The sequence below is a fragment of the Pituophis catenifer genome, unplaced genomic scaffold (assembly GCF_029215685.1).
Source record: "Pituophis catenifer annectens isolate HBS135680 unplaced genomic scaffold, rPitCat1.0.hap2 SCAF_2, whole genome shotgun sequence".
Classification (NCBI taxonomy): domain Eukaryota; kingdom Metazoa; phylum Chordata; class Lepidosauria; order Squamata; family Colubridae; genus Pituophis; species Pituophis catenifer.
The window spans coordinates 25,966,595-25,994,589 of NW_027256882.1; the positions used below are offsets into that span (position 1 = coordinate 25,966,595).

At 40.7% G+C, this 27,995-nt stretch overlaps 1 protein-coding gene across 1 annotated transcript; it reads right to left on the reverse strand.

The window, feature by feature from the left end:
- Window positions 1-1,563: 1,563 nt before the first annotated feature.
- LOC139311937 (zinc finger protein 791-like) lies at window positions 1,564-27,983 on the reverse strand. The gene is given in 12 exon segments (XM_070936461.1): window positions 1,564-2,379; window positions 4,855-4,870; window positions 12,308-12,772; window positions 13,250-13,714; window positions 15,508-15,634; window positions 16,379-16,458; window positions 16,579-16,696; window positions 16,954-17,375; window positions 25,794-25,920; window positions 26,698-26,777; window positions 26,897-27,014; window positions 27,474-27,983. Coding segments are annotated over 12 exon segments (3,243 nt in total). The 3' UTR covers window positions 1,564-1,664.
- Between the last annotated feature and the right edge of the window lie 12 nt (window positions 27,984-27,995).

Below are 27,995 nucleotides of genomic sequence, written 5' to 3' on the forward strand. Positions count from 1 at the left end.
CCCACTTCCCCGGAGGTCTTCTGGAGGCCAAAAATGCCCTCCCAGGGCCTCTGTACTCACCTGGCATCCAAAACGGGCTGAGTGGAGACTCCTGGGAGGGAGGGACAGTGTGGGTGGGGCTAGCTGAAAATTAGCTGGGGAGCTGAGTTAGGGCAACGGCTCGCATGCCCGCAGATATGGCTCCACGTGCCACCTGTGGTACGCATGCCATAGGTTCGCCATCACGGATCTAGTATAAGAAAACATACAGAGAAAGAACTTGCACATTGCATCTTTCTCTCTTGTACCTTGGATATTTTTAAAAAAATAAAACATCTCCTCAACCTCTATAAGGAGACAGAAAACTTAAAACTGTCTAAAATCCAGTACTTTTGATGACTTTTTGAACTCAATTCATTTTTGGAAATGTCTGGCTCACACACCCGCCACTCACACATGTAGAGGTTTCCACGCGAGCCTGCTACTTGTGGAAGTGAAGCTACACGCATATGGCCAACTCACCGCTTCTGCAGCCTAGTTCTGAATAGGCCAGGGCCCGGGGGGTTGGTGACCCCTGGTTCAAAAAAATCCTATGACAAATTGGGGTCAATGGTGGGATCGGCTCAGACTCAAGTGGCTCATTGAGTAATTACTGTGTATGAAAACAAACCTTAGCTGCTAAAGGAACAGAAATATGGCCCCCCACAAACTGAAAGACTTTACAAACAACAGCCAACAATCTAGATGCAGAAATCATACCTCTCACTTGAGCCTTCCTCAGACAAGAAGGGATGGGAAAGGCAGAAGAGCCAGAGAAGGGGCTCAGCCCTGATACTTAGCCCAACAGAGGTATTGAAGCAACAACAAAAAGTATCAGATAACCTCTAATAAAGTTGTGGTTTGTTTGTTTTTCTAATCTAAAAGATACTTGAAGAATAACATGATAATTGTGTTTGATATTTTGGAATATCAGGAAAAATATAATGAAAAGCAACCAGGAATATTTCTACATGCAGAGAAGACCTTTGAGTATTTGGACTTGGCAAAAACCCCAAGCAGGATTAGGGATTCACCGTGTTCTGGTTTGCACTAGAAAGGCAATTTATGAATGCATATCTAAGAAGGTAAACAATTTATTTGAATTATTACTCAAATGGTACTGTACTTGTAGGAGATTTTAGACAACTATAGGTAGTTGTCGATTTACTACAGTTCATTTACTGATTGTTCAAAGTTACAGAAGCACTGAAAAAAGTGACTTAGGACCATTATTCACACTTATGACCGTTACAACATCCCCAAGGTCACCTGATCAAATTTCAGATTCTTGGCAACAGATTCATGACAGCTGCAGAGTCCCTGGATCATGCAGAGTCACCTTTTGTGAGCTTCTGACAAGCAAATCTAATGGGGAAGCCAGATTCATTTCACAACAGTGTTACTAACTTAACAACTATAGTGAGTCACTTAACAAATGTGGAAAGAAAAGTCATCAAATGGCGCAAAATGCACTTATTAATTGTCTCGCTTAGCAACAGAAAGTTTGGGTTCAATTCCAGTCATAAAGCGAGAACTACCTGGATTTTTAGTGAAGCTCTTTCCACAATTTCTTTATTGATATGGTTTCTCCCATGTGTGGATGCTTCTATGGCAAGTAAACTGTTACTCCTTGCAAAACTCTTTCCTTACTCCATGCATTCATATGGTTTTTTTTTTTTCTTCAGTATGGATCCTTTTATGGGAATTGAGATCATAACTCTTTCTAAAGCCCTCTCCACACTGCAAACATCTTTTGTGTGGCTCCTCTTGTGGGAATTAAGACCATTACTACGAGCAAAGCTCTTTCCACACTCCATGCATTTATAAGGTCTTTCTCCTGTGTGGATCCGCTTGTGGGTATTAAGATGACTACTAAATCTAAAACTCTTTCCACACTCCATGCAGGGATATGGTTTCTCTCCTGTGTGGATCCTTTTATGGGAGTCAAGAGCATTACTCCACCTAAAGGCCTTTCCACATTCCGCACATTTATAAGGTCTTTCTCCTGTGTGGATCCTCTGGTGGGTATTAAGATTACCACTCTTCCTAAAACTCTTTCCACACTCCATGCAATGATATGGCTTCTCTCCTGTGTGGATCAAATTGTGGGATTTCAGACTACTGCTACTAGTAAAGGTTTTTTCACACTCCATGCATTTATAAGGACTTTCTCCTCTGTGATTCCTCTGATGGATTCTAAGAGTCTTAGAATAACAGAAGGTCTCATCACACTCCATGCATTGATACGGCTTCTCTCCTGTATGGATCCGCTTGTGGATATTAAGATCACTGTTACGAATAAAGGTCTTTCCACACTCCATGCATTTATAAGGTCTTTTTCCTGTGTGGATCCTTTGATGTCTTTTAAGATAGTGATTATAACTGAAGGTCTTTCCACACTCCATGCAGGTAAATCGTTTCTCTTCTGAATGTGCCTTTTCATGAGAAATGAGATGATTGGATTTATTAAACCTCTTTCCACACTCCATGGTTTTATATGGTCTTTCTCCCATATCGATCACTGTATGGTTAGGAAGCCCTCTGACCTGAGAAAGACTTTTTTTAATTCCACTTTGTGATTGTTTTGTTTCATCCCTTTTTGGTTGCATCTGATCTACAAATTTCCTTTTCCCCGCTTTTGAATGGATCGCTTGGCATTCCTCATTGCAATTCTTATTCTCTTGCCCATTAAAGCCTTGGAAAAGAAAAAAGAAAACTGTACATTTTCATTCCAATAGGATTGGATCACAACCCTGAACTAATCGTTGACCCAGTTTTAATTTTTAATTTTTAACTTGTTAGTCTTAATTGCACTTTTAACTGTTAAATTATGAGATTTGGATTTAATTTCTTTTTAACTTTTTCATTAGATGTTTTTTTACTGTTGTGAGCCGCCCTGAGTCCGGCTGGAGATAGGGCGGCATATAAATCTCATTAAATAAATAAATAAATAAATAAATAAATAAATAAATAAATAAATAAATAAATAAATAAATAATTCCATTGTTTCACAACCTACCAAAGTGCATTGGACACTGTTGCATGCTGGGGCAGCAATATACCCAGCGCCTCCCAACTTCAATAAAAGTCTCATCTCCATTTGTCTGCAGAGCAGAATCTTTGAAAGTCAAAGGGAATTTCTGGATGGCAATAGCTCCCCACCCTCAACTTAAGACTAATGCAAACTTGGTACACAAGTGGGCATATCTCTAAGAAGGGAACATTCGTCTCGGGGCTCATCCAGTCTTGGTTATAGTAGCTCAGGCCTATCAGGAACCTAGTTACCGTATTTTTCGGACTATAAGATGCACCGGAGTATAAGGCGCACCAAGAGGTAAACAAGGGAAAAAAGGTTTTTGCCCTTCCCGGCCCCGAGGAACACTCTGCAGGCCTCCCAAACCATCTCCATGTCCCGTTTTTTCTAAAAACAGCCCCCTTTTTAGGAACGCGCGGGGCGGGGTTTCTGTAGGCCAAAAATGGCTGTAATTGGTGTATAAGACGCACCAACATTTCCACCTTCTTTTGGGATGGGAGGTACGTCTCATATTCCAAAAAGTACGGTACCAGGTTCAGGAGGAAATACCGAATCCTGATAGGCAGAACCTGGCTCAAGAGAGGCCACACCATCAGTACATTCTGCCTCTTCCTCAGATTCTTGCTAATATCTTCTGTGAAATTAGTATTATGGTTTATGAGCAGAAAGCATTTAAAAAATACCAATTTTCTTTATGTACAAAGCCAGGCTATGCAGTTTTCCAATTTTCCTTTCAATAAATTTCCTTCTTCCATGTCAATTTGGTCAAATGGTTAAGACACCAGGCTAGAAACTGGGGGACTCTGAGTACTAGTTTTGTCTTAGACATGAATGCTGGCTGGGTGGCTTTGGGCCAATCTCTCTCAGCTCAACCCATTTCACAGGATTTTTTTTCCCAGGGAAAACAGCAGGAGGAAGGAATATTGGGGTATGTCCACTGCCTATATTATTTTTAAAAAATAAAGGATGTATATACAGTGCATTCAGAATGTATTCAGGCTCCCTTCACTTTTGTTAATTTTATTATGCTGTAGCTTGATTCTATAATAGTAGAAATTTATTTTTTCCTCATTAATCTACACTAAGTACCTCATGATGACAAAGTGAAAACAGAATTTTAGAAATGTCTGTAAGTTTCTTAAAAAGAACTGAAATATCACATTAATGTAAGTATTCAGACTCTTTGCAATGCTTGAAATATAGCTCAGGTGCCTCCCATTTCTTGTGATTGTTGCTGACATGTTTCTATGCCTTGATTGTGGTCAATTCAATTGATTGGACGAGATTCAGAAAGGCACACAGCTCTCCATAAATGGCCTCACAGCTGAGAATGCATACAATAGCAGACCAAAAGCCATGAGGTCAAAGCAACTGCCTGCAGAGCTCAGAGAAAGGAATACTTCGAAGGAAGAGATCTAGGGAAGGCTACCATAAACTTTCTGCTGCACTGAAGGTTCCTAAGAGCTTTAATTGTTTGTTATTGTTTTTAATCATGGGGCCAAATTTATATATATCTTTTTAATTGTATTTTAATGTTTGTAGTTTATGCTTTTACTTGGCTGTTCACTGCCCTGAGTCCTCAGAGGGAAGGGCGGTATACAAATTTAAAAATAAATAAATAAAAATAAAAATAAGTGGACTCCATAATTCTCAAATTAGATCCTGGTTGGAGACAACCATCAATACAGCCCTCCACTGATCTGGGCTTTATGGCAGAGTGGCTAGACGGATACCTTTTCTCAGTGCACAACACATGAAAGCCTACTTGGAGTTTCAAGAATGCACCTGAAGGACTCTGAGACTGAAATAAGTAAGATTCTCTGGTCTGATGCAACCAAGATAGAACTGTTTGACCTCAATTCTAAACATTATGTCTGGAGGAAACCACTCATCACCTGCCCAATGCTATCCCAATAGTGAAGCATGATGGTGGCAGTATCATGCTGTGGGAGTGTTTTTCAGCAGCAGAAACTGGGAGACTGGTCAGGGGTGATGGAAAGCTGTACAACATAGCGCTCAGGACCAGAAAATGGGCTAAAGATTCATTTTCCTACATGACAACCATACTATGCAAACAGCCAAAACACACTCTGTGAATGTCCTAGAGTGGCCCAGCCAGAGCCATGACTTCAACCTTATTTAGGAATCTCTGGAGGAATCTCTGGAGGAATCTGAAGGAATCTCTGGAGGAATCTGAAAATGGCTCTCCAAGGACGGTTGCCATCCAATCTGACTGAGCCTGAGAGGATTTGTAAGGAAGAATGGCAGAAAATCCCCCAATCCAGGTGTGCAAAGCTTATGGTGTCATACCCAAAAAGACTGGAGGCTTCAATTGCTGCCAAAGGTGCTTCAACAAAGTACTGACTGAGAGGGTCTGAATATTGATGCCAATGAATATTTCAGTTTTTACTTTTTAACAAATTTACAGACATTTCTAAAATTCTGTTTTCATTTTGTCATTTTCGGGTACTGAGTGTAGATAAATGAGAAAAAAATGAATTTCAACAACTGTAGAATCAGCCTGCAGCATAACAAAATCGACAAAAGTGAAGGGGATCTGAATACTTCCTGAATGCACTCTATATCCTTCCTTTATTTTATTGCAAATAATAAGAGCAGTGGACATCTCCGATATTCCCTCTTTCTGCTGTTTTCCCTACAACAACCCTATGACATGGGTTGAGCTGAGAGAGTTTGGCCCAAAGTCACCCAGTCAGCATTCATGCTTAAGGGAGAACTACAACTTACAGTCACCCAATTTCTAGCCTGGAGTTTTAACCATTTGACCAAACTGATTTTATGGAAGAAGGAAATTTATTCAAAGAAAAATTGGAAATCTATAGTCTCCCTTATTACGTACAAGAAATTGTATGTTTTTTTAAAAAATGCTTTCTGTTCATAAAATACATAACTCATTTCCACAACTGTAGAATCATGCTACAGCATAACAAAATAGAAAAAAGTGAAGGGGATCTGAATACTTTCTGAATGCACTGTAAATAAATGATTTTTTCCCCAGAAATAACATTCAAGCCCTTCTCTACATTCCTGAGCACAGAAAGGGATTCTTACCCAGCGAAAAGAGATTCCTGGAATTCTCCAGCATGACTTCTCCGTGGAGCGCCTTTTGGTCAGCATCCAGTTGAGACCACTCCTCCTTGGAGAAATACACACCCACTTCCTCAAAAGACACAACACCCTGAACAAGGACACAAGTTTCCTTATTAACAGATAATCCCAAGAATAATGGGATTATTTTATTCCACCAATTCTAGGAAAGAGATCTAGTGAACAAAATGGGTATCCTCTGCAAAATTAAGAATAAGGTCTAACCGCTTTTGGCTGATGGCACAACTAAATCATGTTTGATCAACCTGGAAGTGTTTGGAATGCCTTACGGTATAACCAACTAAAATATTCAATCTAAAGTCTTCAATCCACTCCTTATCAGTGACTCCCATTCTTCCTAGGATGGGTACAGTAAAATACTGGCAAAACCCAGCTGACATGTTTTCCAATGGCTCATTTTATACACTGTGGAACCAACATACCCCAACTCCACACCTTCATGAAGAAGTTGAAAGAGCTTGTAATAGAACTCTATATGTCTATGGAGATTCTTAATCACCAGACTAAGAATTTGAGTAGTCCCAAAGATGCTTTTCAAAAGGCAAAAAAGACTATTTTCTTTATAATGGTGTGTGTGAACAACCCTGGGAGACAGAAGGAAGAGCTCCAATGCTGACAACAGTCTGGTCAATGAAATCTGATGGTGAAGAAGGAGAGGTGGAAAAGGCATCTCACAAAGGATCCCCTCAGAAGGGAGAGGGTAGCAAAGGTGAGTGTGAATGTTCAATGACTTGATGTCAAATTCGTATTCCTTAGAAACAGCAATTTTATACATTGAATTCTAGAACAAAATGAAATCCATCCAAGATTTATGGACCTTTTCCGATCTTATTTCTCCTTACCTGAAGTAGTGGTTCAGCTAATCCTTCAACTTCATCAGAAAGAGGTGATTCTAAAAACTCCAAGGACAGCTTTCTACTCTCTGTGAGAAAGAGAAAAATACTGGAAGCAGATTTGTTAAAGAGAGACACTCCAATAAACTGGAGTGAAAGAATCAGTTAAATGTTAAAATCTCACCTTACAGAGAAAGAGCCTTTCTTACCTTCCGTAGAGTCTTGACTTTGATCTTTCTGTAAGTTCTCCCTGAAGAGCAGCTCTTGAGAAGATTTGAATGAATCTTTCCCCTCCTTGGGATACTCAGTCACAGTTTCCATGGATTTCTGGACATGATGTGTTAAGAGAAACAAAGGAAGAGCACAGAGATAGAAATGAATTATCATACTGCACCTTCAAACTAGCAGACCCCAATGTCCATTACTGAAACAGAATGGAAGAATTGCTCCAAATACATCCTCTGGAAGAATAGAACAAATGCCCTTAGGAATTAATAATCCCAGAAAATTCTGCCAGGGAGAAATTGACAAATTCAGAGAGCTCCTCTTTAGAGCTGCCATTTTCCCACCTGCAACTCTTCCTGCATGTTTTCCTCCTCCTGAGTCAGCAAGAAGCCTTCAGCCAGGGACACCGCCTGGGAACTGGTCTCTGCTCCACACTCCCGCACCCATTTCGCCACCTCTGGGGAAAGGACAGCCAGCAATTGTTCCAGGAGCACCAGGTCCAGCATCTGAGCCTTGGTGTGTTTTTCTGGTTGCAGCCACTGACAGCAAAGGTAGTGAAGCTGAGTGCAAACATCTCGGGGACGGCTCCCCTCCAGAAACTGCACTTTTGTGAAGTGACAACATTGGACCTCTGAACTATTGGATGCCTCTTCGTGACTCTTCTGCCCAGGACCTGCTCCATTCTTCCCACAGCTCCAAGACTGAGCAGCTGAAGGGCTTTTTCTAACTTCTGCATCTACTGGGTGTTGTCCCTCCATCTTTTCTCTGGTCTCTAATACAGCTTCAAAATGGACCCATGGGTCTCCACAGGTCTTTCTGTTCACAAGAGGTCTGGCCAAATTTTCCAAGGCCATTCAGCTCTCTTCTCAGACAAGATACTTAAGATTCCAGAAGAACCGGAATATATTTCCAGTTTACATATCTGAAATGGAAAACAAATAATTCAGGGTGTTTACTAGGGTGATGAATTTTTTTTTTTTTTTAAATTTGATTTATATGCCGCCCTTCTCCGGAGACTCAGGGCGGCTTACAATGCATTAAGCAATAGCCTTCATACTTTTGTATATTTATACAAAGTCAGCTTATTGCCCCCACAAACTGGGTCCTCATTTCACCTACCTTAGAAAGGATGGAAGGCTGAGTCAACCTTGAGCCTTGGAGAGATTCGAACCAGCAGTAATTGCAGGCAGCTGTGTTAATAACAGGGTGCTTAGACCACTGTACTATCAAGGCTCTTGATTGAACTATTGAGCATCTTTATCAAGAGAGGAAAGAGAACAGGGAAGGGTAAAGGGAAGGGGAAAAAAAGAAAGAAATTTGGATTAACCTACCAATGTCGGGGACCGAGGGGGGTATCTTATTAGTTAGCTTGATCTCTCTACATGTGGGGAAAATTGAACAGAACCCTTCAGGACAGGACTGTCAAACTAGCGGCCCAGGGACCAGATATATCACGCCACGCCCGGTTTAGCAAAGGAGGGAAAAGTCCCGATAGGTCACATGAGGACACGAGTTTGACACCCCTGCTTCAGGATATCGATCTCTATCAAAATATTGGAAAAATACATTTAGATGTTTTTGATTTCTACTTCCTAATTTTTAATTAAAATTTAATTTTAATTTTTATGTCTTCTGTATTATTATTATAAATTACTCTAGACAGCAATTATACATAATGCTCCTTCTTACTATTTCCTCCCCCCAACAGCCCTGTGAAGTATTTAATACACCCTTTAATATCATTTCTATAGCTGCGTTGTTAAGAGCAATCATTTGCACAATCCAAATCGTAAATGTCCCAGGTCACAAACAGCAATTGACATGAGGGGCTCTCTAAATCCACTTAATAAGTAAATAAATCCCAGGATATCCCAGAGCTATAATTGCATCAACAATGAACTAAAGGACCACCATCAGTGAGCTGTTGGACAGTATAACTTGGTCTGTTCTGTGGATGTTTGGGTGGTTTAGGGGTAGGGAATTGTGGTGGGTGGGAGTGTGTTTGGGGATTATGTGTGTTGGACCTGGTCTTTGGGTGTTAAGTGAATTTCGTTGTATGTGTATACTGTGTATACACATACGACAATAAAGTTTGTTTGTTTGTTTGTACTATATATATAGGTTTGTACTATATATATGAGGTTTTCGCGGGTGTTTGTATGTAGGTCTTTGGTTATTCGGGTTTTCTCCCCCGTAAAATCTTAGCCATCATCAGTAAGCCACACCCACATCTCATGTATCCTCCCTGTAAAGTTACAATATCTATTTTCTTACTATATATAACCAAGCCAGAAGATATGCTAAGATCTCAACAGGCAACCTTATTTATCTGCCGGCACAGCCAGCTGGTGATAGTGGGGAAAGGCTGGAAAGCAGGAAACCGAGTTCCGGGTCCTTGCACCCAATTCCTTACACACGGAGTTGAAGCCTTGCGTGCAAACCCAGCAGGAGGGACTCCGACGGCTCGCTTCTCTCGGCCTAAGAAGGGGAAGGCGAGGGAAGCCCCTTCGGAAAACGGGGCCATGAAGTTTGCAGGAAACTGTCCAGGAGTCACGACTGACGTGGAGGCACAAATCTCTGTTTTGCAAAGACGACCTCTTCTCCTCTCCCGCCATGCAAGGCTTTTCCCGTCGAAATGGATTGTAAATCCTCTTTTCTGCGAGCCTGTTTTTTTTTTCCCCCCTGGAGGCAAAGCGAAGGGCTTTGCTTTCTCCCCTGCCTGGCCCTTGCATGCACAGGGACGGCAGGGGAACATGGGGCCACTGGCTCTTCCACCCCCTTTCCACGACTCCGAGCCTGAGAAAAGTCAAACACGCACCCAGTCATTGAACCCAGACTCACGTCTGGATCTCCAAGTCCAAGGTTTCCCTGCAGCCTCTTCCCTTGCCTGAAAGGCTCACTCGGGCGCTGTAGAAAGAGCGGAGCAGCTTTCAAGCCTTTGCTGGAAAATGCCTAGGGAAGCACGCATCTCTCTTGACTTGGGAAAGAGACCGGCGCATGCTCAGTTCTTTTGTAAGGCGGGGGGGGAGGGAGAGCGCTGCCCGGCTCTTCCATCGGACTCTCGTGGGAGCCCCCTAGAGGATCCTCTGCGCAATGCCTGAGGATCCTGCAAGGAGATCATGTTCCATGCGGGTGTGAGATGATGGGCATTAAGAGAAGTGAAGGTTCCCTCTAACTTTGCCTATCTAGAACCGGCAGGCGTCAGTTTCTAGATTTTCCTCTTTTGTTAATGGCTGAAAACCACCTCTGAGAATATTGAGAAAATCTCTGTGGAGACTCAAAAATCTTTTTCCTCAAGGGCAAGCCCCCACCCCCAATACAATCAAAAGTTTTGTGTATTTTAAATTTTTAGACTTACAACAAAACAGAATTTAATAACATCTCATGAATAACCATACCAATGATATTTAATTAAGTTTATTTCAATCAAATTTATAGACTTTTTCCTAATCCTTGTCAGACCATAGAAAGGCAAAAAATGTTTGAAAAGGGTTGTTTTTTTTTTGAACATTCACTTTATGGGCTTCCCCTCATTTTGGCTTATTTTGTGAGAGGGATTCTTCATCCTCAAAATTTTTCCATACAGGATACATTGATATATGTGATGAGTTTCTCACATATTAAGAGGCACATAAGTTTCCATGATTTGCGAGTATTATGATCTACCAGTCCTAGAACCAGATCTCACCTCTTTCTGTCTATCTGTCAGGAGAAACTGATGTTATTTTCTGAAGTCGTTTTTCTTAATTTCATATTATTTTATTAGGTTTATTTACTTATTTTGGTTATCAATAAACCAAAGGTCTTTCACTCTCATTCTCTCGAGTATCCCTAACTTCGCAGAGACAGAGGGAAAGAGAACAAAACAATAACTAAACTCCATTGTAGCCTCAGAAGTCACATTGTGCGACTGCAGCAACACAATCCCCATTGCCACTCCTAATGCTACAAAACCTTTGTTGTTCCCTGCTTCATTTTTTCAATACAGGTAGTCCGTGAGTTACGACCTGAATTGAGCCCAAAATTTCTGTTGCTAAATAAAACATTTGTTAAGCAATTTTGCCCCATTTTACAATTTTTCTTGCCACAGTTGTTAAGTGCATCATTGCATTTGTTAAGTTATTAACATGGCTGTGAAGTGAATCTGGCTTCCCCATTGACTTTGCTTGTCAGAAGGTCGCAAAAGATAACAGATAACAAATTAACAGAGTTGGAAGGGACCTTATAGGTCATCTAGTCCAACCCCCCGCCTAAGCAGGAGACCCTACATCAGTATTTGGACTTGGCAAAAACCCCAAGCAGGATTAGGGATTCACCTTGTTCTGGTTTGCACTAGAAAGGAAATTTATGCATGCATATCTACGAAGGTAAACAAGTTATTTGAATTATTACTCAAATGGTACTGTACTTGTAGGAGATTTTAGACAACTATAGGTAGTTGTCGATTTACTACAGTTCATTTACTGATTGTTCAAAGTTACAGAAGCACTGAAAAAAGTGACTTAGGACCATTATTCACACTTATGACCGTTACAACATCCCCAAGGTCACCTGATCAAATTTCAGATTCTTGGCAACAGATTCATGACAGCTGCAGAGTCCCTGGATCATGCGATCACCTTTTGTGAGCTTCTGACAAGCAAATCTAATGGGGAAGCCAGATTCATTTCACAACAGTGTTACTAACTTAACAACTATAGTGAGTCACTTAACAAATGTGGAAAGAAAAGTCATCAAATGGCGCAAAACACACTTGTTAACTGTCTCGCTTAGCAACAGAAAGTTTGGGTTCAATTCCAGTCATAAGGCAAGAACTACCTGGATTTTTATTGAAGCTCTTTCCACAATTTCTTTATTGATATGGTTTCTCCCGTGTGTGGATGCTTCTATGGCAAGTTAAAGTGTTACACCTTGCAAAATTCTTTCCTTACTCCATGCATTCATATGGGGTTTTTTTTCTCCAGTATGGATCCTTTTATGGGAATTGAGATCATAACTCTTTCTAAAGCCCTCTCCACACTGCAAACATCTTTTGTGTGGCTCCTCTTGTGAGAATTAAGACCATTACTACGAGCAAAGCTCTTTCCACACTCCATGCATTTATAAGGTCTTTCTCCTGTGTGGCTCCTCTTGTGGGAATTAAGATCATTACTACGAGTAAAGCTCTTTCCACACTCCATGCAGGGATATGGTTTCTCTCCTGTGTGAATCCTTTTATGGGAGTCAAGAGCAGAATTCCACCTAAAGGCCTTTCCACATTCCGCACATTTATAAGGTCTTTCTCCTGTGTGGATCCCTTTGTGGGAATTAAGACTATTGCTACAAGTAAAGGTCTTTCCACACTCCATGCATTGAAAAGGTCTTTCTCCTGTGTGGATCCTCTTGTGGGAATTAAGACTACTGCTACGAGTAAATGTCTTTCCACACTCCATGCATTTATAAGGTCTTTCTCCCGTGTGGATCCTCTTGTGGTAATTAAGACTACTGCTAAAAGTAAAACTCTTTCCACACTCCATGCATTGATACGGTTTCTCTCCTCTGTGGATCCTATTATGGGAGGCAAGATTATTACTCTTCCTAAAACCCTTTCCACACTCCATGCATTTATAAAGTCCTCCTTTGTGATTCCTTTCATGTTTTCTAACAGAGTGATTATCACAAAAGGTCTTTCCACACTCTATGCAGGGATATGATTTCTCTCCTGTGTGGCTCCTCTTGTGGGAATTAAGATGACTGCTACAAGTAAAGGTCTTTTCACACTCCATGCATTTATAAGGTCTTTCTCCTGTGTGGATCCTCTTGTGCACATTAAGACGACTGCTACAAGTAAAGGTCTTTCCACACTCCATGCATTTATAAGGTCGTTCTCCTGTGTGGCTCCTTCGATGGATTATAAGAGACTCAGAATAACAGAAGGCCTTTCCACACTCAATGCATTGATATAACTTCTCCTTTGTATGGCTAGTTTTATGGTGAATCAGAGCACTCCTCTGCCTAAAACCCTTTCCACACTCCATGCATTGATAAGGTCTTTCTCCTGTGTGGATCCTCTTGTGGTAATTAAGATGAGTGCTACGAGTAAAGGTCTTTCCACACTCCATGCATTGATAAGGTCTTTCTCCTCTGTGATTCTTTTGATGGATTATAAGGGAGTAATTATAACTGAAGGTCTTTCCACACTCCTTGCAGGTAAATCGTTTGTCTTCTGAATGTGCCTTTTTATGAGAAATGAGATGATCGGATTTATTGAACATCTTTCCATACACCATGGATTTATATGGTCTTTCTCCCGTATCGATGATTGCATTGTTACGAAGCCGATTGACCAGAGGAAAACCTTTTTTAATTCCACTTTGTGATTGCTTTGTTTCATCACTCTTTAGTTTCAACTGATCTACCAATTTCCTTTTCCGCCCTTTCGAATGGATCGCTTGGCGTTCCTCCTTGCAATTCTTATTCTCTTGCCCATTAAAGCCTTGAAAAAGAAAAAATGAAAACTGTAGGAAGAATAAGGGAACAATAAAACTTTTCTTCTGAAATTTAGCCACAGAATCATCAATATATTTCTGCTGTTTTGTTGGCAAACACAAAGAGTCCAAATGAAGATTATAGCAAAGACCCATTTCCAAGTGTATCCCTAATGATCCTCCTATAAAAGGATTTGATTGATCTAATCTTCCACCTGGGACAATTCCATAGTGACACTAGCACCTGAAGTGCATTGGACACTGTATCATGCTGGGGCAGCAACCTACCCAGCACCTCCCAACTTCAATAAAAGTCTCATCTCCACTTGTCTACAGAGCAGAATCTTTGAAAGTCAAAGGGAATTTCTGGATGGCAATACCTCCCCCACTGTAAACTTGGGCTAATGCCAAACTCGGTACACAAGTGGGCATATTTCTAAGAAGGGAACATCCCTCTCAGAGGTCATCCGGTCAGTTATAGCAGTTTAGGGCCATTAGGAAGCCAGAGACCAGGTTCAGGAGGGAATACTGAATCCTGGTAGCCTGAACCTTTTTTTCTTTTTCTTTTTTTTAAATTTTATTTATATGCCGCCCTTCTCCGGAGACTCAGGGCGTCTTACAATGCGTTAAGCAATAGCCTTCATACTTTTGTATATTTATACAAAGTCAGCTTATTGCCCCCACAAACTGGGTCCTCAATTTACCTACCTTAGAAAGGATGGAAGGCTGAGTCAACCTTGAGCCTGGCGAGATTCGAACTTACAGTAATTGCAGACAGCTGGTGTTAATCACATTGCTATCAGTCTGCTGAGCTACCAGGCCCGTTTTAGACCTTGCTCAGTACATTCAGCCTCTTCCTCAGTCTCGCTAATGTCTTCTATGAAATGAGTATTTTGTATTTCATAAGCAGAATGCTTTTTTAAAAAACAAACTATTTCCTTTATGTAAAAAACCTGTCAAGGTGTTAATTTAAGAGTGGACCAGCTGGTGCAATGAGGGAAATGAGTCAGCAGGGTCTTTGGCTGTTATCCCTTTAAGATCCTGTGTAATAAGAGGAGGACCTGCTAGAGTGGTTGTTGGTTCTTCGAGTTTCTTCCCTGCTGTAATTGCTGTTTGTTGAGATACTGCTTGTAGCATGTGTACCTATATTCCTAAATTTTCAGACCTTTCTAAAATTTTCTTTTCACATTGTCATTATTAGGTAGATTAATGGAAAAAAAAATGAATTTCAACAACTGTAGAATCAGCCTGCAGCATAACAAAATTGACAAAAGTGAAGGGAGTCTGAATATCTTCAGAATGCACTCTATATCCTTCCTTTATTTTTTTGTAAATAAATAAGGCACCAGACAAACCCAATATTCCTTCCTCCTGCTGTTTTCTCTACAACAACTCTGTGAAATGGTTTGAGCTGAGAGAGATTGGCCCAAAGTCACCCAGCCAGCATTCCTGCCTATAGTAGAACTAATACTCACAGTCACCCAGTTTCTACCCTGGCTTCTTAAACATTTGACCAAACTGTTTTTCTGGAAGAAGGAAATTTATTCAAAGAAAAATTGGAAATCTGAATAGCCTTCCTTAGTACATAAAATAATTTTTTTTTCAAATGTTTCCTGCTTATAAAATACAAAATACTCATTTCAACAACTGTAGAATGATGCTGAAACATAACAAAATTGAAAATAGTGAAGTGGATTGAAATACTTTTTCAATGAACTGTAAATAAATGATTCCCCCTCCCCCCGAGATATAACATTTAAGCCCCTTCTCTACATTCCTGAGCACAGAAAGAGATTCTTACCCAGAGAAAACAGATTCCTGGAATTCTCCAGCATGACTTCTCTGTAGAGCTCTTTTTGGTCAGCATCCAGTTGAGACCACTCCTCCTTGGAGAAATACACGGCCACTTCTTCAAAAGACACAACATCCTGAACAAGGACACGTTTCCTTATTAACAGATAATCTCAGAATAATGGGATAATTTTCTTCCATCAATTCTAGGAAAGAGATCACGTGAACAAAATGGGCATTTTCTGCAGAATTAAGAATAAGATCTCATTGCTTTTGGCTGAATGCACAACTAAATAATGTTTGATCAAGCTGAAAGTATTTGGAATGTCTTATGGTGTAACCAAGTAAAATATTCAATCTAAAGTCTTCAATCCACTATGTAGTGACTCCCATTCTTCCTATGATGGGGAGAGCAAAATATTGGCAAAACCCACTTGACATGTTTACCAATGGCTCATTTTATCCAGCGAGAGACTAACGTACCCCAACTCCACACCTTCATGAAGAATTTGGAAGAGCTTGTAATAGAACTCTATATATGTCTATAGAGATTCTCAATCACCAGGTCACAGTAGTCCCGAAAATGCTTTTCAAAAGGCAAAAAAGGATTATTATTTTTTTTGCAATGGTGTGTGAGAATAATCCTGGGAGACAAAAGAAAGAGCACAGATGCTGACAACAGTCTAGTCAATGAAATCTAATGGTGAAGCAGGAGGGATGGAGAAAGTGACTCAGAAAGGATCCCCTCAGAAGGGAGAATGTTCAAGAATCCGTTATCAAATTTGTATTGCTTAGAAATAGTAATTTTATACAATGAACTCTAGAACAAAATGAAATCCATCCAAGATTCAGGGACCATCTCTGATGTTTCTCCTCCTTACCTGAAGTAGTGGTTCAGCTAATCCTTCAGCTCCAGCACAAAGAGGTGATTGTAAAAACTCCAGAGACAGCTTTCTATTCTCTGTGAGAAAGAGAAAAATAGTGGAAGCAGATTTGTTAAAAAGAGACACTCCAACTAAATGGAGCAAAAGAATCAGCTAAATGTTGAAATCTCACATCACACAGAAAGAGCCTTTCTTACCTTGCGTAGAGTCTTGACTTTGATCTTTCTGTAAATTCTCCCTGAAGACCAGTTCTTGAGAAGATCTGAATGAATCTTTCCCCTCCTTAGAATATTCAGTCACAGTTTCCACGGATTTCTGGACATGATGTGATACGAGAAACAAAGGAAGAGCACAGAGATAGAAATGGATTATCATTCTGCATCTTCAAACTAGCAGCACTCAATGTCCATTGCTGAAACTCAAAACAGAATGGAAGAATTGCCCCAAATACATCCTCTGGAAGAATAGAACAAATGCCCTTAGGAGTTAATAATCCCAGAAAATTCTACCAGAAAGGAATTGACAAATTCAGAGGGAATCTCTTTAGAGCGGCCATGATTCCAGTCTCCCACCTGCAACTCTTCCTCCTGATTCAGCAAGAAGCCTTCAGCCAGGGACACCGCCTGGGAACTGGTCTCTGCTCCACACTCCCGCACCCATTTTGCCATCTCTGGGGGAAGGACAGCCAGGAATTGTTGGAGGAGCACCAGGTCCAGCATCTGAGCCTTGGTGTGTTTTTCTGGTTGCAGCCACTGACGACAAAGGTAATGAAGCTGAGTGCAAACATCTCGGGGACGGCTCCCCTCCTGAAACTGCACTTTTGTGAAATGACAACATTGGACTTCTGAACTACTGGATGCCTCTTCGTGGCTCTTCTGCCCAGGACTTGCCCCATTCTTCCCACAGCTCCAAGGCTGAGCAGCTGGAGGGCCTTTTCTAATTTCTGCACCTGCTGGGTGTCGCCCCTCCATCTTCTCTCTGGTCTCTAATAAAGCTCCAAAATGGACCCACGGATCTCCACAGGTCTTTCTGTTCACAAGAGGTCTGGCTAAATTTTCCAAGGCCATTCAGCTCTCTTCCCAGACAAGATACTTAAGATTCCAGAAGAACCGGAAAATATTTCCAGCTTACATGCCTGAAATGGGAAACAAATAATTTAGGGTGTTTGCTACAGTGATTAATTGAACTGCTGAGCATCCTTATCAAGAGAGGAAAGGGAAGGAAAGGAAATGGAGTGGAAAAAGGGAAAGGGAAGGAAAAATAAAAAAAAAGTTTTTGATCTTTCTGTTCATAAGAGGTCTGGCCAAACAGACAAGATACGTAAAATCCCAGAAGAATCAGAGAATGTTTTGAGCTGATGTATCTGATATGGAAAAAATGGGGAAATGGGGAGGAGGGGAGGGAAGGGAAGATTAAGAAATTCATATGAACCTACCAAGGTCTGTGAAATCTTATTGGTTAGTTTGCTCTCTCTACATATGGGGAAAATTGCAGTGAACCCTTCAAGATCAATGTCTATCAAAATATTGGAAAAATACATTTAAATATGTTTTTGATTTCTACTTCCTAGGTTTTATTAAAAAAATAATTTTTATTCTTATGTCTACTGTATTATTTTTATAAATTACTCTAGGCAGAAATTATACATTATGCTCCTTCTTACTCTTTTCCCCCCAACAACAGCCCTGTGAAGTAGATTGGGCTGAGAACTGGGATGGGCTGAAGGCTTTCATGCCAAAGGTTGGACTAGAAGTTAATCTCCTGGTTTCAAAGCCTTGTGCTTTCATCACTGAGCCAAATGGTCTCTCTGGCTAATCATAATTTACAATATAATTTAAAAGACAGTTTAATAGCATTTCTATGGCTGCATAGTTAAGAACAAGTCCTTGCACCCCTTGCACCCAACTCCTTACACACGGAGTTGAAGCCTTGCATGCAAAGCCAGCAGGAGGGACTCCGACCGCTGCTTCTCTCGGCCCTTATAAAAAGGGGAAGGCGAGGGAAGCCCCTTCGGAAAACGGGGCCATGAAGTTTGCAGGAAACTGTCCAGGAGTCACGACTGACGTGGAGGCACAAATCTCTGTTTTGCAAAGACGACCTCTCCTCCTCTCCCTCCATGCAAAGCTCTTCCCGTCGAAATGGATTGTAAATCCTCTTTTCTGCGACCCTGTTTTTTTTTTTCCCCCTGGGGGCAAATGGAAGGGTGCGAAGCTTTGCTTTCTCCCCTGCCTGGCCCTTGCATGCCCAGGGACGGCAGGGGAACATGGGGCCAATGGCTCCCCCTCCCCCTTTCCACGACTCCGAGCCTGATGAATGTGAGCGTCCAGTGCACCCACCCACCCAGTCACTGAACCCCCCACTCACGTCTGGATCTCCAAGTCCAAGTCTTCCCTGCAGCCTCTTCCCTTCCCTGAAAGGCTCCTCCGGGCACTGGAGAACGTTCCAAGCCTCGGGAGTCTCGCATCCCTCTTGACTTGGGAAAGAGACCGGCGCATGCTCAGTTCTCTCGTAAGCGACGGAGGGAGGGAGCTGCACCGCTCTTCGAGGGCGCCCCCTAGAGGATCCTGTGTGCATTGCGAGAAGACCCTGCAAGGGCTCAGGACGTCATGTTCCATACGGGTCTGGGATGATGGGCATTAAACTTGAAGGAAAGGTTCCCTCTAAGATTGCCTATCAAGAAAGGAAATGGCCTCTCCAGCAAACATCAGTTTCTAGATTTTCCCTCTTTTTAACCTCTAAGAACTGTCTGAGATCTTGTGAAGATTGAGAAAATCTCTGTGGAGACTCAAAAATCCCTTTCCTGAATTGCAGCTTCTCTGAAGGGTCTCTAGGGATTCCCAGGAGGCGGCCTCAAAAATGAGCAAAATCCTGATGGCGAACCTATGGTACGCGTGCCACAGGTGGCACATGTAGCCATATTGGTAGGCACGCGAGCTCAGCTCCACCAGTTGATTTTCGAGCCTTCTGGGCCCACCAGAAGTTGGCAAACGAGCCGTTTCTGGCCTCCAGAGGGTCTCCGGGGGGGAAGGGAAAGACCATTTTCGCCCTCCGCAGACTCCCAGAAAGGCTCTGGAGGCTGGGGAGAGAGAGAAACGGGGCTTCCCCACCACCACCTCGAGGTCCTCCGGAGGCAGGAAACAGCCTGTTTCCCTACTTCTGGTAGGCCCAGAAGGCTCGAAAATCAGCTGGCAGAGCTGAGCTCGCATGCCCACCAATATAGCTACCCATGCCACCTGTGGCACGCATGCCATAGATTCGCCATCACGGAACTAGATACAAGAACAGTTTTTTTCCCAAACACCATCACTCTGCTAAACAAACAAATTATTTGCTAAACAAATAATTACCTCAACACTGTCAAACTATTCACTAAGTCTGCATTACTATTAATCTTCTCATCATTCCTATCACCCACCTCCTCCCACTTATGATTGTATGACTGTAACCTTGTTTCTGGTATCCTTACGATTTATATTGACTGTTTCCTAATATGATTTGATTGCTTATTTGTACCCTATGACTATCATTAAATGTTGTACCTTATGATTCTTGGCGAATGTACCTTTTCTTTTATTTACAGAGAACGTATGTACCAAGACAAATTCCTTGTGTGTCCAATCACATATGGCCAATAAAGAATTCTATTCTATTCTATTCTATTCTATTCTATTCTATTCTATTCTATTCTATTCTATTCTATTCTATTCTATTCTTTCAAATTCCTTGACCTTACTGAAGAAAAAAACACCCCTTTTTCACCCTTTTTTTAAAGTGCTAAACTTTTTTAAAAACTTTTTTTAAAATCAAAACTTTCTAATGCAGCTATTTCTTTGACTTCACTATGAGCTTTAAACTTCAGTATTATATTTTCACAAGTTTCTGGGCTTTTTGTATCTTGCTGAAAAGCAACAACTCTGCTGCAGTTTGGGAGACTCAAATAGCTATTTCTGCCTTGTAAGGCGTCATCAGTGAGCCACACCCTCTTCTCAAGTATCCTCCCTGTAAAGGTACACTCCCTGTAAAGGTACACTGGCTCACTGATGACGCCTTACAAGGCAGAAATAGCTATTTGATTCTCCCAAACTGCAGCACAGAGTTGTTGCTTTTCAGCAAGATACAAAAAGCCCAAAAACTTGTGAATGGGATTTCACAGAACTAGGGCTGAAGAACATCTTAGCTTACGTAGGTAAAACCTGGCTAGAAAGAATATGCACATAAAAGCCTACAAAAAAGTATATATATATATATATATATATATATATATATATATATATATATATATATATATACACACGCACACATATATATATATATTGTTTTACCGAGACACCTGGTCTACTCCAACATGTGGGAGAGAGCATTCTGCTCTCTTTTGCCTTTCAGCTCCAACCCAGGAGCCCTCAAGCAGTTGCATCCACAACAAACCATTTTTTTACCAAATATATTTTACTGATAAATAAAGGGAGACTTCAAATCCAAGTAAGGGTAAGGCTGGCTGATGAGAGCTAAGAAGCTTGAAATAGATCTATACCAGTCTCCCTTTATTTCTTTATCAGTAATATAGTAATATATATATATATTTTCTTTTAATTCATAGGTTCAAATGTATAATATTTCTGTAGTCAGGGTTTTTTCCTATGTAGATCAAGTTGTTAAATGGCCATAGTGGGATGATATCTCAAAATCATCACTTTCAGGCTTGTCAGACATTTTGTGTTGTTTGTTCTGAGACTTATGGGAGACTGGGATAGTTCTGTCTTTTTGGACTTCATTGGCCAGCCACACCCATATTTTATGACTCCTTTTTATGTATATATATATGTGTGTGTGTGTGTGTGTGTGTGTGTGTATATATATATATATATATATATATATATATATATATATATATATATATATATATATATATATATATATATATATATATTCTTTTATAAACATCTTTTTAGTGCAAAGGTTTTCTTTTAAGTGGGGCAACCTTTTTTAACATTCTCTTCATACAGGTACCCTCAAGTATATTTTCAACAATATTTGCCTACTTTAAGAATTACTTAAGCATATCTAATGATAAATATAGATATGTACTGTATGTAAAAATTACATTTTCAGATTAAACCTTTCTTGCAGTTACACATATCAAGGAAAGAAAAATCCATCCTAATTCCAATTAACTCATTAAGTTGAATCCTTCCAGCTTATATTCATGGAGTAAAATCTTTTTCTTCTCTGGAAGTTTTAGCAAGGAGTTATAACCCTTTATATGTGTATGGAGACTCTCAATCACTAGGTGACGGCTGTGTCAACCGTCCCACTGATTTAGACAGCAAAAGAAACTTCTGGGACATGCAATCTGACTGCCTGGGACTTTCCCAGCTGATGACCTTGGGGTCTGTCTCAGGCTTTCAGTCCCTCACTTGCATTACACATTTCCCTGCATGAAATGTGCCTTTAATTCCAGTGCCTTCCCTTTCCCCTCCCATTACTGTTGTCTGCTTGAGAGCAGGCTTCCAAAGCGAATCGACCAAGACATGATTAGAAAGATTAATTCTCAAGCAAACAAACACACACGTTACTAGACCCAAATCTCCTTAAATTTACATAACCTATCAGGGTTCATCTGGGAACTTAACAAGAAAACTATGGATCAGTCTACGGCCCAAATAGCCATCGCTGCCACTCCCTCTGCATCTCGGCTCAGACTCATGAGGCTCATTAAGTACTCTGTATGAAAACAAATCTTAGCTGCTGAATGAAAAGAATGTGAAATTGAAAAACTCTGCAAGCAGCAGCCAACAATCTGCATGGAGAAATCATACCTCTCACTTGAGCTTTCCTCAAACAAGCAGGGATGGGAAAGGCAGAAGAGCCAGAGAAGGGGTTCAGCTCTGATACTTAGCCCGACAGAAGTATTGAGGCAACAACAAAAGGTATCAGATAACCTCTAATAAAGTTGTGGTTTTTATTTTTATCTAAAATATATTTGAAGAATAACGTGACAATTGTGTTTGATATTTTGGAATACCAGGAACAATATAATGAAAAACAACCAGGAATATTTCTACATGCAGAGAACACATTTGAGTATTTGGTCTTGGCAAAAACCACAAGCAGGATTAGGGATTCATCTTGTTCTGGTTTGTACTAGAAAGGTAATTTATGCACGTATGCCTAAGAAGGTATACAATATATTTGAATCATTACTCAAATGGTACTTGTAGGAAATTTTAGACGACTATAGGTAGTCGTCGATTTACTACAATTCATTTAGTGATGATTCAAAGTTACAGCAACATTGAAAAAAGTGACTTACGACCATTTTTCACATTTATGACCGTTCCAACATCCCCAAGGTCACCTGATCAAACTTCAGATTCTTGGCAACTGATTCATGACAGTTGCATTGTCCCTGGATCATGCGATGACCTTTTGTGAGCTTCTGACATGCAAATCCAATGGGGAAGCCAGATTCATTTCAAACAGTGTTACTAACTTAAAAATTACAGTGATTCACTTAAGAAATGATGCAAGAAAACTTGTAAAATAAGGAAAAAAGCATTTAATAACTATCTCGCTTGGCAACAGAAATATTGCATTCAATTGCAGTCATAAAGTGAGAACTGGATTTTTACTGAAGCTCTTTCCACAATTCCTTTATTGATATGGTTTCTCCCGTGTGTGGATGCTTCTATGGCAAGTAAAATGTTACTCCTTGCAAAGCACATTCCTCACTCCATGCATTCATATGTGGGTTTTTTCTCCAGTTTGGATCCTTTTCTGGGAATTGAGATCACAATTCTTTCTAAAGCCCTCTCCACACTGCAAATATTTATATAACTTCTATCTTGTGTGGATCCTCTTGTGGGAATTAAGATAACTGCTACAAGTAAAGGTCTTTCGACAATACATACATTTATAAGGATTTTCTCCTTTATGATTCCTTTGATGGATAAGAGATTTACAATAAGAGAAGATCTTTCCACACTCCATGTATTGATATAGTTTTTCTCCTGTGTAGATTCTCTTGTGGGAATTAAGGCATCTTTCTAAAAGTAAAGGTCTTTCCACACTCCATGGATTCATATGGTTTCTCTCCTGTATGGATCCTGTTATGGGAGGCAAGATTACTACTCTTCCTAAAACCCTTTCCACACTCCATGCATTGATATGGCTTCTCTCCTGTGTGGATCCTCTTGTGGGAATTAAGATTACTGCTACAAGTAAAAGTCTTTCCACACTCCATACATTTATAAAGTCTTTCTCCTGTGTGGATCCTCTTGTGGGAGGAAAGGTTACTACTTTTCCTAAAACCTTTTCCACACTCTATGCATATATAAGGTCTTTCGCCTGTGTGGATCCTCTTGTGGGAATTAAGACTGCTGCTAAAAGTAAAGGCCTTTCCACACTCTATGCATATATAAGGTTTTTCGCCTGTGTGGATCCTCTTGTGGGAATTAAAACTGCTGCTAAAAGTAAATGTCTTTCCACAGTCCATGCATTGATATGGCTTCTCTCCTGAGTGGATCCTCTTGTGGCAATAAAGACTACTGCTACAAGTAAAGGCCTTTCCACACTCCATACATTTATATGGTCTTTCTCCCGAATCGATCACTGTATGGTTAGGAAGCCAACTGACCAGAGGAAGATCTTTTTTAATTCCACTTTGATATTTCTTTGTTTCATCACTCTTTGGTTGCATCTGATCTACAAATTTCCTTTCCTCCCATTTCAAATGGATCGCTTGGTGTTCCTCCTTGCAATTCTTATTCTCTTGCCCATTAAAGCCTTGAAAAAGAAAAAGAAAAACTGTAGCAAGAATAGGGGAACAATCAAAACTTTTCTTCTTAAATTTAGTCAAAGAATCAACAATGTATTTAACTTTTTTTAAAAAAAATTTATTTATATGCCGCCCTTCTCAGGAGACTCAGGGCGGCTTACAATGCGTTAAGCCATATCCTTCATACTTTTGTATATTTATACAAAGTCAGTTTATTGCCCTCACAAACTGGGTCCTCATTTTACCTACCTTAGAAAGGATGGAAGCCTGAGTCAACCTTGAGCCTGGTGAGATTTGAATTTACAGTAATTGCAGACAGCTGGTGTTAATCACAATGCTTTTAGTCTGCTGAGCTACCAGCTGTTTTGTTGGCAAACATGAAGAGTCCAAACAAAGATTATAGCAAAGGCCCATTTCCAAGTGATCCCCATATAGTAGGACTGGATCACAGCCCTTATCTAATCTTTGGCCGGGGACAATTCCATGGTGCTACAAACTCCCGAAGTGCATTGGACACTGTTGCATACAGCAACATACCCACCAGCTCCCAACTTCAATAAAAGTTTAATCTGCACTTGTCTGCAGAGCAGAATCTTTGAAAGTCAAAGGGAATTTCTGGATGGCAATAGCTCCCCACCCTCAATTTAGACTAATGCCAAATTCAGTACAAGAGTGGGCATATCTCTAAGAAGGGAACATCCCTCTTAGAGGTCATCCAGTGAGTTATAGCAGCTCAGGGCCATTAGGAACCCAGTGACCAGGTTCAGGAGGGAATACCAACTCCTGGTAGCCAGAATTTTGCTCAAGAGAGGCCTCTTCCTCCAATTCCTCCTAATATCTTTTATGAAATATTTTCTATTTGATGAGCAGAAAGCTTTTTTTTTTAATTTCCTTTATGCAAAAAGCCTGGCTATGCAGTTTTTCCAATTTCTCTTTCAATAAATTTCCTTCTTCCATAAAGTCAGTTTGGTCAAAAGATTAAGACACCAGGCTAGAAATTAATCAATTTACAGACATTTCTAACATTCTCTTTTCACTTTGTCATTATTGGGTACCCAGTGTAGATTAATGAGAAAAAAATGAATTTCAACAACTGTAGAATCATGCTGCAGCATAACAAAATTGACAAAAGTAAAGGGAGTCTGAATACATTCTGCATGCTTTCCATATCCTTCCTTTATTTTTTTTAAATAATAAAGGCAGCAGACAAACCCAATATTCCTTCCTCCTGCTATTTTCCCTATAAGAACCCTGTGAAATGGGTTGAGCTGAGAGAGATTGGCCCAAAGTCACCCAGCCAGGATTCATTCCAATGGAAGAACTAGTATTCGCAGTCACCCTGTTTCTAGCCTGGTATTTTAACCATTTGACCAAACTGACTTCATGGAAGAAGGAAATTTATTCAAAGAAAAATTGGAAAACTGCATAGTCTACCTTATTAGATAAAAGAAATTGTTTTAAGAGAATGCCTTCTGCTCATAAAATACAAAATACTCATTCATGCTATGGCATAATATAATTGAAAAAAGTGAAGGGGATCTGAATATTTTCTCAATGCACTGTAAATAAGTGATTTTTTTTCAGAAATAACTTTTAAGCCTCTTCTCTATGTTCTTGGACAGAAAAAGGGATTCTTACTTAGGTAAGCCAGATTCCTGGAATTCTCCAGCATGACTTCTCCATGAAGCGCTTTCTGGTCAGCATCCAATTGAAACCACTCCTCCTCAGAGAAATACACGGCCACTTCCTCAAAAGAAACAACATCCTGAACAAGGACACAAGTTTCCTTAGTAACAGATAATCCCAAGAATAATGGTATAATTTTATTCCACCAATTCTAGAAAAGAGATCTAGTGAACAAAATGGGTATCCTCTGCAGAATTAAGAATAAGGTCTCACCATTTTTGGCAGATGGTACAACTAAATCATGGTTGATCAAGATGGAAGTGTTTGGAATGCCTTAAGGTATAGGCAATTAAAATATTCTTGGTCAATGGACAGTTGGATCTTAAATCCAATACTTATCAGTGACTCCCATTTTTCCTAGGATGGGCAGAGCAAAATACTGGCAAAACCCACCTGACATGTTTTCCAATGGCTCATTTTATACACTGAGGGACCAACGTACCCCAACTCCACACCTTCATGAAGAAGTTGGAAGAGCTTGTAATAGTACTCAATATGTGTACGGAGATTCTCAATCACCAGGTCACGGTAGTCCCAAAGATGCTTTTCAAAAGGCAAAAAAGAATATTTTCTTTATAATGGTGTGTGAGAACAACACTGGGAGACAGAAGGAAGAGCCCCGATGCTGACAACAGTCTGGTCGATGAAATCTGATGGTGAAGCAGGAGGGGTGGAGAAAGCAACTCACAAAGGATCCCCTCAGAAGGGAGAAGGTAGGCTAAACTAAGTGTGAATGTTCAGTGACCTGATGTCAAATTCATATTCCTTAGAAACAGCAATTTTATACATTGAACTCTAGAACAAAATGAAATCCATCCAAGATTTATGGACCTTTTCCGATCTTATTTCTCCTTACCTGAAGTAGCGGTTCAGCTAATCCTTCATCTCCAGGACAAAGAGGTGATTGTAAAAACTCCAAGGACAACTTCCTACTCTCTATGAATAAGAGAAAAATAGTGGAAGCAGATTTGTTAAAGAGAGAGACTCCTAAAAGTGGTGTGAAATAATCAGTTAAATGTTAAAATCTCACCTCACACAGAAAGAACTATACTTACCTTGCGTTTCATCTTGACTTTGATCTTTCTGGAAGTTCTCCCTGAACAGCAGCTCTTGAGAAGAACTGAATGAATCTTTCCCCCTCTTAGGATATTCAGTCACAGCTTCCATGGATTTCTGGACATGATGTAAGAGGAGAAACAAAGCAAGGGTGAAATCCAGCAGGTTTTGACAGGTTCTGGAGAACTGGTAGTGGAAATTTTGAGTAGTTTGGAGAACCGGCAAATATCACCTCTGGCTGGCCCCAGAGTGGGGTGAGAATGGAGATTTTGCAGTATCCTTCCCCTGCCAAACCCACCAAGCCACGCCGCAGAACCGGTAGTGAAAAAATTTGGATTTCACCATTGAAACAAAGGAAGAACACAGAGATAGAAATGAATTATCATACTGCACCTTCAAACTAGTAGACCCCAATGTCCATTGCTGAAACAAAATGGAAGAATTACCCCAAATACATCCTCTGGAAGAATAGAACAGATGCCCTTAGGAATTAATAATCCCAGAAAATTCTGCCAGAAAGGAATTGACAACTTCAGAGAGATCCTCTTTAGAGCTGCCATGATTCCATTCTCCCACCTGCAACTCTTCCTGCATGTTTTCCTCTTTCTGAGTCAGCAAGAAGCCTTCAGCCAGGGACACCACCTGGGAACTGGTCTCTGCTCCACACTCCCGCACCCATTTTGCCATCTCTGGGGGAAGGACAGCCAGCAATTGTTCCAGGAGCACCAGGTCCAGCATCTGAGCCTTGGTGTGTTTTTCTGGTTGTAGCCACTGACGACAAAGGTAGTGAAGCTGAGTGCAAATATCTCGGGGACGGCTTCCCTCCTGAAACTGCACTTTTCTGAAGTGACAGCATTGGACCTCTGAACTATTGGATGCCTCTTCGTGGTTCTTCTGCCCAGGACTTGCCCCATTCTTCCCACAGCTCCAAGGCTGAGCAGCTGGAGGGCCTTTGCTAACTTCTGCATCTGCTGGGTGTTGTCCCTCCATCTTCTCTCTGGTCTCTAATAAAGCTCCAAAATGCACCCATGGATCTCCACAGGTCTTTCTGTTCACAAGAGGTCTGGCCAAATTTTCCAAGGCCATTCAGCTCTCTTC